The sequence below is a fragment of the Mobula hypostoma genome, chromosome 1 (genome assembly GCF_963921235.1).
Source record: "Mobula hypostoma chromosome 1, sMobHyp1.1, whole genome shotgun sequence".
Lineage (NCBI taxonomy): Eukaryota > Metazoa > Chordata > Chondrichthyes > Myliobatiformes > Myliobatidae > Mobula > Mobula hypostoma.
In genome coordinates this window covers 31,913,477-31,932,020 of record NC_086097.1, presented here as the reverse complement: position 1 = coordinate 31,932,020, position 18,544 = coordinate 31,913,477, and the positions used below count along the sequence as shown (strand labels likewise).

The 18,544-nt window shown below is 49.2% G+C and overlaps 1 protein-coding gene across 3 annotated transcripts in view; it reads right to left on the bottom strand.

The window, feature by feature from the left end:
• Positions 1–18,544, bottom strand: part of LOC134345272 (estrogen receptor beta-like) — a 139,088-nt gene that overhangs the window by 107,458 nt on the left and 13,086 nt on the right. For all 3 annotated transcript variants that reach the window (XM_063045699.1, XM_063045691.1, XM_063045682.1), the window contains exons 2-3: positions 14,873–15,367; positions 8,222–8,385 (exon numbers count right to left, since the gene is read on the bottom strand). In XM_063045699.1, coding sequence (XP_062901769.1) covers positions 8,222–8,385; positions 14,873–15,367 — 659 coding nt within the window. The remainder of the gene's footprint in view (positions 1–8,221; positions 8,386–14,872; positions 15,368–18,544) is intronic.

Below are 18,544 nucleotides of genomic sequence, written 5' to 3'. Positions count from 1 at the left end.
CTCTGTACAGCTGCACAGTGACCCTCACCCTGAATAGACAGTGACTCTGTACAGCTGCACAGTGACCCTCACCCTGAATAGACAGTGACTCTGTACAGCTGCACAGTGACCCTCACCCGGAATAGACAGCGACTCTGTACAGCTGCACAGTGACTGACCCTCACCCTGAATAGACAGCGACTCTGTACAGCTGCACAGTGACCCTCACCCGGAATAGACAGCGACTCTGTACAGCTGCACAATGACTGACCCTCACCCTGAATAGACAGCGACTCTGTACAGCTGCACAGTGACCCTCACCCGGAATAGACAGCGACTCTGTACAGCTGCACAGTGACTGACCCTCACCCTGAATAGACAGCGACTCTGTACAGCTGCACAGTGACCCTCACCCGGAATAGACAGCGACTCTGTACAGCTGCACAGTGACTGACCCTCACCCTGAATAGACAGCGACTCTGTACAGCTGCTCAGTGACCCTCACCCTGAATAGACAGTGACTCTGTACAGTTGCACAGTGACCCTCACCCTGAATAGACAGCGACTCTGTACAGCTGCACAGTGACCCTCACCCTGAATAGACAGCGACTCTGTACAGCTGCACAGTGACCCTCACCCGGAATAGACAGCGACTCTGTACAGCTGCACAGTGACTGACCCTCACCCTGAATAGACAGCGACTCTGTACAGCTGCACAGTGACCCTCACCCGGAATAGACAGCGACTCTGTACAGCTGCACAGTGACTGACCCTCACCCTGAATAGACAGCGACTCTGTACAGCTGCACAGTGACCCTCACCCGGAATAGACAGCGACTCTGTACAGCTGCACAGTGACTGACCCTCACCCTGAATAGACAGCGACTCTGTACAGCTGCACAGTGACCCTCACCCGGAATAGACAGCGACTCTGTACAGCTGCACAGTGACTGACCCTCACCCTGAATAGACAGCGACTCTGTACAGCTGCACAGTGACCCTCACCCGGAATAGACAGCGACTCTGTACAGCTGCACAGTGACTGACCCTCACCCTGAATAGACAGCGACTCTGTACAGCTGCACAGTGACCCTCACCCGGAATAGACAGCGGCTCTGTACAGCTGCACAGTGACTGACCCTCACCCTGAATAGACAGCGACTCTGTACAGCTGCACAGTGACCCTCACCCGGAATAGACAGCGACTCTGTACAGCTGCACAGTGACTGATCCTCACCCTGAATAGACAGTGACTCTGTACAGCTGCACAGTGACCCTCACCCGGAATAGACAGCGACTCTGTACAGCTGCACAGTGACTGATCCTCACCCTGAATAGACAGCGACTCTGTACAGCTGCACAGTGACCCTCACCCGGAATAGACAGCGACTCTGTACAGCTGCACAGTGACTGACCCTCACCCTGAAAAGACAGCGACTCTGTACAGCTGCACAGTGACCCTCACCCGGAATAGACAGCGACTCTGTACAGCTGCACAGTGACTGACCCTCACCCTGAATAGACAGCGATTCTGTACAGCTGCACAGTGACCCTCACCCAGAATAGACAGCGACTCTGTACAGCTGCACAGTGACTGACCCTCACCCTGAATAGACAGCGACTCTGTACAGCTGCTCAGTGACCCTCACCCTGAATAGACAGTGACTCTGTACAGCTGCTCAGTGACCCTCACCCTGAATAGACAGTGACTCTGTACAGTTGCACAGTGACCCTCACCCTGAATAGACAGTGACTCTGTACAGCTGCACAGTTACCCTCACCCTGAATAGACAGTGACTCTGTACAGCTGCACAGTGACCCTCACCCTGAATAGACAGCGACTCTGTACAGCTGCACAGTGACCCTCACCCGGAATAGACAGCGACTCTGTACAGCTGCACAGTGACTGACCCTCACCCTGAATAGACAGCGACTCTGTACAGCTGCACAGTGATCCTCACCCGGAATAGACAGCGACTCTGTACAGCTGCACAGTGACTGACCCTCACCCTGAATAGACAGCGACTCTGTACAGCTGCACAGTGACCCTCACCCGGAATAGACAGCGACTCTGTACAGCTGCACAGTGACTGACCCTCACCCTGAATAGACAGCGACTCTGTACAGCTGCACAGTGACCCTCACCCGGAATAGACAGCGACTCTGTACAGCTGCACAGTGACTGACCCTCACCCTGAATAGACAGCGACTCTGTACAGCTGCACAGTGACCCTCACCCGGAATAGACAGCGACTCTGTACAGCTGCACAGTGACTGACCCTCACCCTGAATAGACAGCGACTCTGTACAGCTGCACAGTGACCCTCACCCGGAATAGACAGCGGCTCTGTACAGCTGCACAGTGACTGACCCTCACCCTGAATAGACAGCGACTCTGTACAGCTGCACAGTGACCCTCACCCTGAATAAACAGACTCTGTACATTTACACAGTGGCTGACCCTCACCCTGAATAAACAGTGACTCAGTACAGTTACACAGTGACCCTCACCCTGAATAGACAGCGACTCTGTACAGTTGCTCAGTGACCCTCACCCTGAATAGACAGCGACTCTGTACAGTTGCACAGTGACCCTCACCCTGAATAGACAGTGACTCTGTACAGTTGCACAGTGACCCTCACCCTGAATAGACAGTGACTCTGTACAGTTGCACAGTGACCCTCACCCTGAATAGACAGTGACTCTGTACAGCTGCACAGTGACCCTCACCCTGAATAGACAGTGACTCTGTACAGTTGCTCAGTGACCCTCACCCTGAATAGACAGTGACTCTGTACAGCTGCTCAGTGACCCTCACCCTGAATAGACAGTGACTCTGTACAGCTGCACAGTGACCCTCACCCTGAATAGACAGTGACTCTGTACAGCTGCACAGTGACCCTCACCCGGAATAGACAGCGACTCTGTACAGCTGCACAGTGACTGATCCTCACCCTGAATAGACAGTGACTCTGTACAGCTGCACAGTGACCCTCACCCGGAATAGACAGCGACTCTGTACAGCTGCACAGTGACTGATCCTCACCCTGAATAGACAGCGACTCTGTACAGCTGCACAGTGACCCTCACCCGGAATAGACAGCGACTCTGTACAGCTGCACAGTGACTGACCCTCACCCTGAATAGACAGCGACTCTGTACAGCTGCACAGTGACCCTCACCCGGAATAGACAGCGACTCTGTACAGCTGCACAGTGACTGACCCTCACCCTGAATAGACAGCGATTCTGTACAGCTGCACAGTGACCCTCACCCAGAATAGACAGCGACTCTGTACAGCTGCACAGTGACTGACCCTCACCCTGAATAGACAGCGACTCTGTACAGCTGCTCAGTGACCCTCACCCTGAATAGACAGTGACTCTGTACAGCTGCTCAGTGACACTCACCCTGAATAGACAGTGACTCTGTACAGTTGCACAGTGACCCTCACCCTGAATAGACAGTGACTCTGTACAGCTGCACAGTTACCCTCACCCTGAATAGACAGTGACTCTGTACAGCTGCACAGTGACCCTCACCCTGAATAGACAGCGACTCTGTACAGCTGCACAGTGACCCTCACCCGGAATAGACAGCGACTCTGTACAGCTGCACAGTGACTGACCCTCACCCTGAATAGACAGCGACTCTGTACAGCTGCACAGTGATCCTCACCCGGAATAGACAGCGACTCTGTACAGCTGCACAGTGACTGACCCTCACCCTGAATAGACAGCGACTCTGTACAGCTGCACAGTGACCCTCACCCGGAATAGACAGCGACTCTGTACAGCTGCACAGTGACTGACCCTCACCCTGAATAGACAGCGACTCTGTACAGCTGCACAGTGACCCTCACCCGGAATAGACAGCGACTCTGTACAGCTGCACAGTGACTGACCCTCACCCTGAATAGACAGCGACTCTGTACAGCTGCACAGTGACCCTCACCCGGAATAGACAGCGACTCTGTACAGCTGCACAGTGACTGACCCTCACCCTGAATAGACAGCGACTCTGTACAGCTGCACAGTGACCCTCACCCGGAATAGACAGCGACTCTGTACAGCTGCACAGTGACTGACCCTCACCCTGAATAGACAGCGACTCTGTACAGCTGCACAGTGATCCTCACCCGGAATAGACAGCGACTCTGTACAGCTGCACAGTGACTGACCCTCACCCTGAATAGACAGCGACTCTGTACAGCTGCACAGTGACCCTCACCCGGAATAGACAGCGACTCTGTACAGCTGCACAGTGACTGACCCTCACCCTGAATAGACAGCGACTCTGTACAGCTGCACAGTGACCCTCACCCGGAATAGACAGCGACTCTGTACAGCTGCACAGTGACTGACCCTCACCCTGAATAGACAGCGACTCTGTACAGCTGCACAGTGACCCTCACCCGGAATAGACAGCGACTCTGTACAGCTGCACAGTGACTGACCCTCACCCTGAATAGACAGCGACTCTGTACAGCTGCACAGTGACCCTCACCCGGAATAGACAGCGGCTCTGTACAGCTGCACAGTGACTGACCCTCACCCTGAATAGACAGCGACTCTGTACAGCTGCACAGTGACCCTCACCCGGAATAGACAGCGGCTCTGTACAGCTGCACAGTGACTGACCCTCACCTTGAATAGACAGCGACTCTGTACAGTTGCACAGTGACCCTCACCCTGAATAGACAGCGGCTCTGTACAGCTGCACAGTGACCCTCACCCTGAATAGACAGCGACTCTGTACAGCTGCACAGTGACCCTCACCCTGAATAGACAGTGACTCTGTACAGCTGCACAGTGACCCTCACCCTGAATAGACAGTGACTCTGTACAGTTGCACAGTGACCCTCACCCTGAATAGACAGTGACTCTGTACAGTTACACAGTGACCCTCACCCTGAATAGACAGCGACTCTGTACAGCTGCACAGTGACCCTCACCCGGAATAGACAGCGACTCTGTACAGCTGCACAGTGACCCTCACCCGGAATAGACAGCGACTCTGTACAGCTGCACAGTGACTGACCCTCACCCTGAATAGACAGCGACTCTGTACAGCTGCACAGTGACCCTCACCCGGAATAGACAGCGACTCTGTACAGCTGCACAGTGACTGACCCTCACCCTGAATAGACAGCGACTCTGTACAGCTGCACAGTGACCCTCACCCGGAATAGACAGCGACTCTGTACAGCTGCACAGTGACTGACCCTCACCCTGAATAGACAGCGACTCTGTACAGCTGCACAGTGACCCTCACCCGGAATAGACAGCGGCTCTGTACAGCTGCACAGTGACTGACCCTCACCCTGAATAGACAGCGACTCTGTACAGTTGCACAGTGACCCTCACCCTGAATAGACAGCGGCTCTGTACAGCTGCACAGTGACCCTCACCCTGAATAGACAGCGACTCTGTACAGCTGCACAGTGACCCTCACCCTGAATAGACAGCGACTCTGTACAGCTGCACAGTGACCCTCACCCTGAATAGACAGCGACTCTGTACAGCTGCACAGTGACCCTCACCCTGAATAGACAGCGACTCTGTACAGCTGCACAGTGACCCTCACCCTGAATAGACAGCGACTCTGTACAGCTGCACAGTGACCCTCACCCTGAATAGACAGCGACTCTGTACAGCTGCACAGTGACCCTCACCCTGAATAGACAGCGACTCTGTACAGCTGCACAGTGACCCTCACCCTGAATAAACAGCGACTCTGTACAGTTGCACAGTGACCCTCACCCTGAATAAACAGCGACTCTGTACAGTTACACAGTGACCCTCACCCTGAATAAACAGCGACTCTGTACAGTTGCTCAGTGACCCTCACCCTGAATAAACAGCGATTCTGTACAGTTGCAGTGACCCTCACCCTGAATAAACAGTGACTCTGTACAGTTGCACAGTGACCCTCACCCTGAATAAACAGCGACTCTGTACAGTTGCACAGTGACCCTCACCCTGAATAAACAGTGACTCTGTACAGTTGCACAGTGACCCTCACCCTGAATAAACAGCGACTCTGTACAGTTGCACAGTGACCCTCACCCTGAATAAACAGTGACTCTGTACAGTTGCACAGTGACCCTCACCCTGAATAAACAGCGACTCTGTACAGTTGCACAGTGACCCTCACCCTGAATAAACAGTGACTCTGTACAGTTGCACAGTGACCCTCACCCTGAATAAACAGCGACTCTGTACAGTTGCACAGTGACCCTCACCCTGAATAAACAGTGACTCTGTACAGTTACACAGTGACCCTCACCCTGAATAAACAGTGACTCTGTACAGTTGCACAGTGACTCTGAAATAAGTATTTAGTTCTTGATAGTTACTCGAAGACTGAGCCATCCTTGACGAACTGGTTGAAGATTAAATGCTTAGAGGCAAAGTGCAAGCTACCCACAATTAAGTCACTTTGAAAGGCTGCTTCTTCAAAGACCAGTTAGGGTTAGATCACCATGAGCACTTAGACCATTCAACAAGACATCTTTGTTGCCATGGATACTGCAAAATAAAACTCTATCAGTGGACACCTATCCATCATTGCCTTAACCATGTAAGTGTGCCAGTTAAAATTTTTGAGAAGACATGTTTTTGTAAAGTTAGTACATTAGTTGAGGGTGGAGGTGTGATCAAAATGTGTCAACTGATTAGTATTTATTATTTGTTCTGAGTTTTCTATCAGACCAAATAGTTTAACTTTGGTCTCAGTAGTAGGTAACACAACAGAATGTATTACGTACTGTAAAATTTTCTGCTGTTAATCAATAAATGGACACGTTCTTACAATGGTGTGATTTCCCAAAGTCTGACTGTACAGATCTCTGAATTCTAAGTCAGACTGTACAGATCTCTGAATTCTACAAAGTCTGACTGTACAGATCTCTGAATTCTACAAAGTCTGACTGCACAGATCTCTGAATTATACGAAGTCTGACTGTACAGATCTCTGAATTCTACTAAGTCTGACTGTACAGATCTCTGAATATAACGAGATGAGCCTCCTTGGCCATTGAAGTTTGCTCCACCATAAAAGAGAATGCCTCAGATCCCAGCTTGGTCTCAACATCACCTTTCCTGGACTGGACTCCAGCCCTGGACTCTCTTGTAGTTCAATATCCACCAGCCTTTTGGAATATATCCCAAACTGCACTCCGGAGGAATGAATTCCAGATTCAATGCTCTCAGGAGGAAAACTGCAGAGTTGTAGACACAGCTCAACACATTACTTCTTGCTGCCTCAGTGTAATCAAAGACCCCACCCGCCCCAGACATACTCGCTTTTCCCACCTCCCACAGGACAGAAAATACAAAAGCCTGAAAGCAGGAACCACCAGGTTTAAGAACATCTTCTATCCCACTGTTATAAGGCAGCAGAACAGTCCCCTCGTATGCTAAACTGGACTGCTGGCCTCACAATCAAACTCCTTACACCTTATTGTCTGTCTGCACTACACTTTCTCCATAACACCTTATTCCATATTCTGTTATTGATTTACCTTCAACTACCTCCATACACTGTTGGAATGAGATACACAGGTATTGATTTATTTTTGTCACATATACTGAGATAAAATGAAAAGCACATCTTGCATACTATTAATACAGATCAATACAGTGTGACCCTCTCCCTCAGTACCACCACTCCCACAGTGTGACCCTCTCCCTCGGTACCACCCTTCCCTCATTACCAACCCTCCTTCAATGTGACCTTCCCTCTATACCGCTCTTCCACAGCATGACCCTCCGTCAGTACGACTCTCCCACAGCATGACCCTCCCATAGTGCCACCCCTCTTTCAGGACTGTCCCTCCCCGCAGCATGACCCTTCCTCAGTAAAACCCCTCCCTCAGAATTGTCCCTCCCACAGCACGACTCTCCCTCAGTAACAACCCTCTCTCAGCATGACCCTCCCTCAGCATCACCCCTCCCACAGCATGACTCTCCCTCAGGACCACCCCTCCCTCAGTACTGTCCCTCCTACAGCATGACCCTCCCTCAGTATCACCCCTCCCTTAGAACTGTCCCCCCTACAGCATGACTCCTTCAGTAGTATCATTCCCGTAACATGACCCTCCCTGCAGTGCCAACACCCCCCACAGCATGACCCTCCCTCAGTACTGTCCCACACACAGCACGACTCTCTCAGTACCAACCCTCCCGCAGCATGACCACACCTTTCAATACTGCCCCTCCCTCTGCACTGTGAACCCACCTTGTATGCTCCGTTTGAAGAAAGCCTTGCAACCCTCACAGGACCAGACGCCATAGTGATATCCAGAGGCAAAGTCATTGCAGACGGCACAGAAGTGGGCATCCCGCCTGTTGCAGACCCCGATACTTGGGCCCGGAGCCAATAACTTCTTCTTCAAACCCTCCCTGCAGGAAAAAGAAACAACAAACTCATTGCACTTTCACTCGGTGCAACTGACCCACGGTCCTGAAGCCAAGATGAGGAACTGCTATGTTCTTCTTCTTGCAGAAACATGGCTCTGGGACAACATCCCATGCACCATCAATCTTCAGGCCATGTCAATCAGTGACTTGTGCTAATTTTGGATCATAGTCATAGTCATACTTTATTGATCCCGGGGGAAATTGGTTTTCGTTACAGTTGCACCATAAATAATTAAATAATAATAAAATCATAAATAATTAAATAGTAGTATGTAAATTATGCCAGGAAATAAGTCCAGGACCAGCTTATTGGCTCAGGGTGTCTGACCCTCCAAGGGAGGAGTTGTAAAGTTTGATGGCCACAGGCAGGAATGACTTCCTATGACGCTTTGTGTTGCATCTCGGTGGAATGAGTCTCTGGCTGAATGTACTCCTGTGCCCAACCAGTACATTATGTAGTGGATGAGAGACATTGTCCAAGATGGCATGCAACTTGAACAGCATCCTCTTTTCAGACACCACCGTCAGAGAGTCCAGTTCCATCCCCACAACATCACTGGCCTTACGAATAAGTTTGTTGATTATGTTGGTGTCTGCTACCCTCAGCCTGCTGCCCCAGCACACAACAGCAAACATGATCACACTGGCCACCACAGACTCATAGAACATCCTCAGCATCGTCCAGCAGATGTTAAAGAACCTCAGTCCCCTCAGGAAATAGAGACGGCTCTGACCCTTCTTATAGACAGCCTCAGTGTTCTTTGACCAGTCCAGTTTATTGTCAATTCGTATCCCCAGGTATTTGTAATCCTTCACCATGTCCACACTGACCCCCTGGATGGAAACAGGGGTCACCGGTACCTTAGCTCTCCTCAGGTCTACCACCAGCTCCTTAGTATTTTTCACATTAAGCTGCAGATAATTCTGCTCACACCATGTGACAAAGTTTCCTACCGTAGCCTTGTACTCAGCCTCATCTCCCTTGCTGATGCATCCAACTATGGCAGAGTCATCAAAAAACTTCTGAAGATGACAAGACTCTGTGCAGTAGTTGAAGTCCGAGGTGTAAATGGTGAAGAGAAAGGGAGACAAGACAGTCCACTGTGGAGCCCCAGTGCTGCTGATCACTCTGTCGGACACACAGTGTTGCAAGCACACGTACTGTGGTCTGCCAGTCAGGTAATCAAGAATCCATGACACCAGGGATGTATCCACCTGCATCGCTGTCAGCTTCTCCCCCAGCAGAGCAGGGCGGATGGTGTTGAACGCACTGGAGAAGTCAAAAAACATGACCCTCACAGTGCTTGCTGGCTTGTCCAAGTGGGCGTAGATACGGTTCAGCAGGTAGACGATGGCATCCTCAACTCTTAGTCGGGGCTGGTAGGTGAACTGGAGGGGATCTCAGTGTGGCCTGACCGTAGGCCGGAGCAGCTCCAGAACAAGTCTCTCCAGGGTCTTCATGATGTGGGAGGTCAATGCCACCGGACTGTAGTCATTGAGGCCACTTGGGCGTGGCATCTTCAGCACAGGGACGAGGCAGGACATCTCATAACTATAAGTGCTATGTGTCACTGGATCACGACTCTGGAGAATCGGTGGATGTTGTGTACTTGGATTTTCAGAAGGCCTTTGACAAGGTGCCCACATGAGGCTGCTTAACAAGCCACAAACCCAGGTTTCTACAGGAAAGATACTAGCATGGACAGAGCAGTGGCTGATTGGCAGGAGGCAAAGAGTAGGGATAAAGGGAGCCTTTTCTGGTTTACTGCTATTAACTAGTGGTGTTCCACAGGGGTCTATGTTGGGACCGCTTCTTTTTGCATTATATACCAATGATTTGAATGATGGAATGATGGAAAAGTTTGCGGATTATACAAAGATAGGTGGAAGGGTATGTAGCGTTAAGGATGCAGAGAGGCTGAAAAGGACTAGGGCAGATTAGGAAAATGGGCAAAGGAGTGGCAGATGGAATACAGCGTCGGGAAGTGTATGGTCATGCATTTTGGTAGATGTAAAAGGGTAGACTATTTTCTAAATGGATAGAAAATTCAAAAATCTGAGGTGCAAAGGGACTTGGGAATGCTTGTGCAGGATTCCCTAAAGGTTAATTTGCAGGTGGAGTCAGTAGTGAGGAAGGCAAATACAATGTTAGCATTAATTTTGAGAGGACTAGGAATATAAGAGCAAGGATGTAATGTTGAGGCTTTATAAGGCACTTGGAGTATTGTGAGCAGTTTTGGGCTTCTTATCTAGGAAAGGATGTGCTGACTTTGGAGAGGATTCAAAAGAAGTCCATGGAAATGATTCCGAGATTGAAAGGCTTATCATATGAGGAGCATTTGATGGCTCTGGGCCTGTACTCATTGGAATCCAAAAGAATGGGGGCGGGGGGAATCTCATTGAAACCCATCGGATGTTGAAAGGCCTAAATAGTGTGGATGTGGAGAGTTTCTTTCTGGGGTGGAGGTGAGGGCGTCTAGGACCAGAGGGCACAGCCTCAGAATAGAGGGACATCCATTTAGAACAGGAATCCATTGAGAAGGAATTTCTTTAGCCAGAGAGGAGTGAATTTGTAGAATTCGTTGCCACAGGCAGCTGTGGAGGCCAGGTCTTTGGGTATATTTATGATAAAGGTTAATAGATCCTTGAACAGTCGGGGGATGAAGGGATACGGGGAGAAGGCAAAAGAGTGGGGCTGACAGGAAAATGGATCAGCCATGATGAAATTGTGGAATAGACTCAATGAGCCAAATAGCCTAATTCTGTCCCAATATCTTATGGTCTTATCGTAACTACATGTTCTATCTGTGACTGTACGTACTGTGTTTTGCACTTGGCCTCAAAGGAATGATGTTTTGTTTAGCTGTGTACACGTGTATAGTTAAATGACAATGACCTGGAACTTGGACTTGAAACCATGTTCTGTTGACGTGTTGTTGGTTGAGAGTTGGACTAGGACCACCTCCTAGCTGTCAATCAACACCTCAAGGGTATGTGCTAATGCTACTGCTCTACTCTACGCTCAGAACCGTGTGGCTAGGCACAGATCAAATGCCATCTATAAATTCACAGATAATACAACCATTGATGGTAGGATCCTAGTTGGCGACGATGTGTACGGAGGTGAGACTGATCAGCTGGTTGAGTGGTGCGGCAACATTGACCTAACACTCAACATCGGCAAGGCCAAAGAATTGGTAGCAGACTTCAGGAAGGGGAATTAGGAAGAAGACAAACCATTATCATTGAGTGGTCAGCAGTGGAAAGCTTGAATTGCTTCAAGATCCTGGGCGCCAACATCTCAGAGGATCTCTCCTGGGCACAACACATTGATTCAATCAAGAAGAAGACACACTAGCGGCTCAAATTCTTTAGGAGTTTGAGGAGATGTGGTATGTCACCAAAGACTCTGACGGATTTCTACAGATGAACTGTGGAGAGCTTTCTGACTCCTGGTACAGATGCTCCAATGCACAGGATCATAAGGGTTGGACACCAAGCCAGCTCCATCACAGGCACAACTCTCCCCACCATCGAGTACACGCTCAACAGGTGATGCCTCAAGGAGGAGACATCCAACATTAAGGACTCCCACCATCTAGGACATGCGCCCTTCTCACTACTGCCATTCAGGGAGGAGGTCCAGGAACCTGAAGACACACTCAACATTTTAAAAACAGTTTCTTCGCTTCCACCATCAGCTTTCTGAATGCTTCCTCAGTACTATCCTGACCACTGTGTGATCCTCCTCACCTTCTCAAGGACAATACGGGATGGGCAGGATGCGCTGGCCTCACCAGGCATTCCTGAATTAAAATATTCCAGGAAAACCTGAATTACTGAGCATAAGTTCCAACAAAAAAAAGGCTGATGGAACACAGTGTAGGGAAGTGTATGGTCATCCATTTTGGTGGAAGGAATAAAGGTGTAGACTATTTTCTGAAAGGGGAGCAAATTCAGAAATCAAGAGGTGCAAATAAACTTGGGAGTCCTTGTGTAGAGTTCTCTAAAGGTTAACTTGCAGATCGAGTCAGTGGTAGGAAGGGCAAATGCAATGTTAGCATTCATTTCAACAGGACTGTAGTACAAAAGCAGGGATGTATTGCTGAGGCTTAATAAGACTGTAAGATATAGGAGCAGAGTGGGCCATTTGGCCTATTGAGTCTATTCTACCATTCAATTATAGGCTGATCCAATTCTTCCAGTCATCCCCACTCCCCTGCTTTCACTCCGTACCCTTTGATGCCCTGGCTAAGGCACTGGTCAGGCCACACATGGAATACTGTGAGCAGTTTTGGGCTGCAGGTCTTAAGAAAGTACGTACTGACACTAGAAAGGTTCCAGAGGAGGTTTACAAGAATGATCACGGGAATGAAAGGGTTAACACGAGGAGCGCTTGATGGCCCTGGGGCTATACTCACAGGAGTTTAGGAGAACGAAGGGGGATCTCACTGAAACCTACCAAATATTGAAAGGGCTAGATAGAGGGGACATGGAGAGGATGTTTCCGATAGTGGCGGAGTCTAGGACCAGAGGGCACAGCCTCAGAATAGAAGGACGTCCCTTCAGAACAGAGATGATAAGGAGCTGTTTTAGGCAGAGGGCGGTGAATCTGTGGAATTCATTGTCACAATGACTGTGCAGGTCAAGTCACTAGGTGTATTTAAAGTAGATGTTCTGGAGTAGTAAGGGTGTCAAAGGTTATAGGGAGGGGGCAGGAGAATGGGGTTGGGAAGGATAACAAATCGGCCATCATGGAATGCCAGAGCAGACTTGAGGGACCCAATAGCTCTTTCTGCTCCTGTGTGCTATGGTCTAAGAAATATCTATAAACATTTAAGCCTCAGTCCAGTCACCTATACTCCTGTAACGTGGATCTTTGTCTGAGTGTTAATGAGTTCTCCAAATCTCTGCCAGCATCACACAGCAACATCTTTCAAATGATTCCAACCATCTCGAGGGTTCACTCGTGGATCCAACATGTATATGAGTAGCCCTGGTCATAGCTTGCAAACAGGCATCAATTGCACCATTCACTTAGTGTCCCCACACCAAACACTGCAGCCAGACAGGTGTGAGATGTTTAAATCTGCGAGGACAAACCAGGGGAGGACTTACACGGCAAGTGGTAGGGCACTGTGGATTGTGGTAGGACAGAGGGATCTGGGAATACAAATCCATAATTCCTTGAAAGAGGTGTCACAGGTAGATAGGATCACAAAGAGACCTTTTGGCACATTGGCTTTCATAAATCAGAGTACTGAGTTAAGGAGTTGGGATGTTGAAAACTTTGGCGAGATTCATTTGTATCAAGTAAGGGGATTTTGGATAAGTACATGGATAGGAGGGGTACGGAGGGTTACGGGCTGGCTGCAGGTTGATGGGACTAGATAGAATAATAGTTCAGCACAGACTGGATGGGTCAAAGAGCTTGTTTCTGGGCTGTAATGTTCCATTACTCTATAAACAAAGTTCAAAAATAAGAAAAGGGCAATCACTTTTATGCAGTTATAATATTGACTCTCCAATATTCACTAAGAATTAGAGGAACAAATTGTCAATTGGAATAGAAATAAGATTGCAATGGTAAGTGAATTTTACTTCCCTAGTATTGACAGGCATCGAGATAGGCACAACCTGGTGGGCCGAATAGCCTGTTCAGTCCTGTACATTGATTGCAACATATAGAGAAACTTGGGTAGGTTCATCGATGGAACTTTGGATGAATACGGTGCATGTGTGGGTCAATGGGATTAAGTAGAATCATAGTTTGGCATGGACTGGATGAGCCAAAAGGCCTGTTTCTATGACTCTAAGACAATGCAGTCAGAAGACAGGGGTGGGTGAAGAGAGGGAGTGGACTGTGGAGTCGGCCACATTCCCTCTTCACCCATTCGAGCAGGGTACAGTCGGCAGGTGATGTGGTGGTTCACGGGTATCCCTGAGCTCTGGAGCAGTACAAAGAGATTCATGGACAAACTCACCCGGAGCCCAGTCAGGTAGCAGAGACTCTACTCTTGATCCAGTTCAGCCCAGGGGAAGGCACAGTCAGAAACTTGGGAACAGTGGACCATGGGAGAAAGGGAAGGTGATGGGCAGGTGAGGCGAAGAGAGAGGCTAACAGGGAAGCCAGAGGAGGGAATGGAAAAAGAGAGAAGTGGGAAGGGGTAGAAATTACCAACAGCTAGAGGAAACCAGGAGAGGAGAGCGGACCATGGTAGAAAGAGAAGGAGGAGAACCAGAGTGCCCTCCTGGCTTTGGTCTCCCAACCCTAGGAAAAGACTATTCACATTCCTCCTGTCTCTGTCCCTCATGATATAGATGTCTCTATAAGATCACCCCTCTCTCCTATGCTCCAAGGAATAAAGTCCTGGTCTGCCCAACCTCTCCCTGTAATTCATTCCCTCCAGTCCCAGCAACTTCCTTGTCACAGGTGTAACATGGCTCTGGGTGTAGACTTGCCTCTTACCTGTTGGGTGGTGGTTGTTCTGTTCGCAGCTCGCTCCAAGGACTCCGAGGGGGATCGGCGTACATGACGGGTTGCTGGCAGTGGAGAGTGATCGGAGACACGTGCCCAGACGAGGGCCAATACACCGAGGGGCTCAGAGCCTGCCTGGTGAAGGTGCTCTCGGTCCTGGCATCACCGGGCACGCTGTAGCCCATGATGGATGGGCTGTAGAAAGCCAGCGTGGGGAATTCGTGCCTGTTCTCCACGTAAGGCGCTGGGATGCACACAGTCCCACTTTCGCTCAGACCGGACAGCACGCCGCTGTATTGTGGCTGGGCCGTGGAAACTGGGGGCGAGTTCTTCATGTGGTTATCCGCCACCTCAGCTCTGAATTCCGGCAGCTCGGGCAGCTGTGGACCCTCCTTCCTCGGGGACAAAGCCATCCCTGCCCCACAGCCCCCGTGTAGCAGGAGCTTGCCGGGAGACGGCCGCTCAAAGAACCATTGTGTCTTCTCGCTGGGAAGTGGAGAGCAGAAAATTAAAATGGGAATCACATTCACTGCCTTTCCCACCCCTCCCGAGGACCTGAGTTGAGTTTATTGTCACGTGCACAAGTCCACATATACACAGATGCTATGAAAAACTTACTTACAGCAGCATTGCAGGCACACAACATCAGGTATGCAACGTTGACAAGAAAAACACAAATGAGGCACAATTATACACAATTTTTGCAAGAAGGAACACAAATAGAACAAAATAAAATGCAAAATACTCATTGTACTGCCCAACTGTAGGGATTAAGACTGTGTTGGTTGGTTCAGGAACCAGATGGCTAATGGGAGGTAGCTGTTCCTGAACCTGGTGTGTGCGGCTTCTATATTTCCCTGGGAATCTTTGATGATAGATGTTCTCTTTCTGAGGCAGTGCCGACTGAATTGCTGTACCAGACTGCCGGCTTAAAACCAGTCACTTCGGGCAGATGCTCATCAGCCATGATTGGTGGCTCGTCCAGAAGAAGGAAATCTCTGATCTCAAACCTCCACTGTCGTGTAGCTCTACCCTCTCATGAGGAAGGCTTTAGGAGTAAACCCCAGGAAAAATCCAGAGCTGGAGACCCTAAGGCAGTTCCTGTGAGTCAGCTGGTGCCAAACTGTATCGGTTCCTGCCATTCCTTTGGGTTCATTATCTGGAGGTGGGGGGGGGGGGTCTCCTGCATGGACAACAGCTTTTTCTCCATAACGTACTGCTCTGGCATATGTACTGACTGATCGTATTCAGCTGGGATGCAACATCTATGGTTGACCCCGATCAACAGAGGCCTCACCAGACTATGATCCAACCAGCCAGGATACTTCGATGAAACTTTGTGACTGGTTGCATCATGGTCTTTTGAAGCTTGTTAGAGTGTTTGAATGACAAGCTTTAGGAAGATGAGGTGTGGAGATCTGTGGGAGCTCATTGGCTCTCTAGACCTGGTAGCCCAGAGTAGGGTCCTGGCCACAACTTCTCCAATTAGAATGGAAAGGAGGCTGTCCAGACTGTAACAAAAGGGCAAGGTTAGATTACAAGGAATAAAACGCTTTAGCCAGAGGATGGTGGATTTGCCATAGACAGCTGTGGAGCCAAGTCATTGGGTATATTTAGAACACAAACTACAGATTATAGAACAGTACAGGCCCTTCGGCCCATGAAGTCATGCCAACATTTTAACACACTCTAAGATCGATCTAACTCTTCCCTTCCACAGAGCCATCCATTTTTCTATCATCCATGTGCCTATCTGAGAGTCTCTTAAATGCTCCTAATAATTCTGCCTCTATCACAATCTCTGGCAGGGTGTTCCACACACCCACCGCTCTCTGTGTAAAGAACTAACCTCTGGCATCCCCCCTATACTTCCTTCCATTCACCTTAAAATTATGCTCCTTTGTATTAGCCATTTCGAACCTGGGAAAAAGGTGGTGGCTATCCACTACCTATGTCTCTTATTACCTTGTGCAACTCTATACAAGAAATGCAGGTACAACTTACGGAAGGCTATCTTCAGAGCAGGAAAACACTTCCCATTGACGTTAGAGATGGAGCTGGATGCATGTCAGCCTCTGGCAGGGTTTGCAGGCTATCACTTCCTACAAGGTGAAACCCAACATCATGAGAGGCTCTGATGCTTCACTCCCTGATCAGCTCAAGGTCTTTTATGCACGCTTTGAGAGAGAGAATGAAACTACATCTACGCAAATCGCTGCAGTATCCGGTGACCCCATGACCTCTGTCTCAGAACCTGATGTCAGATCATCTCTCAGGAGGGTGAACCCTCCCAAGGCATGAGGCCCTGTCGGTGTACCTCGTGGGAGTTGTCAAGGACATCTTCAATCTCTCATTGCTGCAGTCAGAGGTTTCCACCTGCTTCAAAAGGGCGACTTCATACGACTCTCACCCAGTTGTACTCACATCCACGGTGATGAAGGGCTTTGAGAGGTTGATCATGGCTAGAGTCAACTCCTGCCTAAGTAAGGACCTGGGCCTGCTGCAGTTTGCCTATCGCCACAGTAGATGATGCCATCTCAATGGCCTTCTACTCGGCCTTGGATCACCTGGACAATAGTAATACCTACATCAGGCTGCTGTTTATTGACTACACTCACCGTGCAACACAATCATACCTTCAGTTCTAATCAACAAGCTCCAAGACTTCTGCTATTGGATCCTTGACTTCCTCACCAGGAGACCATAGTCTGTACAGATCATAAATAACAACTCATCCTCGTGGATAATCAACACTGGCACACCTTGGGGATGCGTGCTTAGCCCACTCAATCAACACCCACAAGTCTGTGGTTAGGCACAGCTTAAACACCATCTATAAATTTGCTGATGACATAATTATTGTTGGCAGAATTTCAGATGGTTCTGGGAAGGCGTACAGGAGCGAGATAGATCAGCTGGTTGAGTGAGTTGCAGGAATAATCTTCACTCAATGTCAGTAAGACCAAGGAATTGATTATAGGCTTCAGTTATATGAAGTCAAGGGAACACACACAAGTCCTCATTGGGGGATCAGAAATGGAAAGGGTGAGCAGTTTGAAATTCCTGGGTGCCACCAAGTCTGAGGATCTTTCCTGGGCCCAACATATTGATGCAAAGAAGGCACAAGGATTTTGAGGAGAACTGGTACATCACCAAAGACAGTCACAAATTTCTACAGATGTACCATAGAGAGGATTCAAAATGGTTACATTGCTGCCTCTTATGGAGCAACTACTGCACAGGATTGAAAAAAATCTGCAGAATGTTGTAAACTCAGCCAGCTCCATCATAGCCACTAGCCTTCCTAGCATCCAGGACACCTTCAAAAGGTGAAACCTCAAAGGCAGCATCCATCATAAACAGAAGAGGTTCCACAGATGTTGGAAATCCAAAGAAAGACACAGAAAATGCTGGAGGAACTCAGCAAGCAAGGTAACATCTATGGAAATGAGTAGATAGTCGACATTTCTGCTCGAGATCCTTCTTTAGGACTCAAGAGGGGTCTCAGCCCAAAACGACAACTATCTATTGATTTCCGTGGGTGCTGCCTGACCTGCTGAGTTCCTCCGGCATTTTGTGTGTGTTGCTTAGCATCTATCATTAAGGATCACCTTCATCATGTGGGGCAATGACATCGGCGCCAGACCTGGGAGCGGAGGTTCC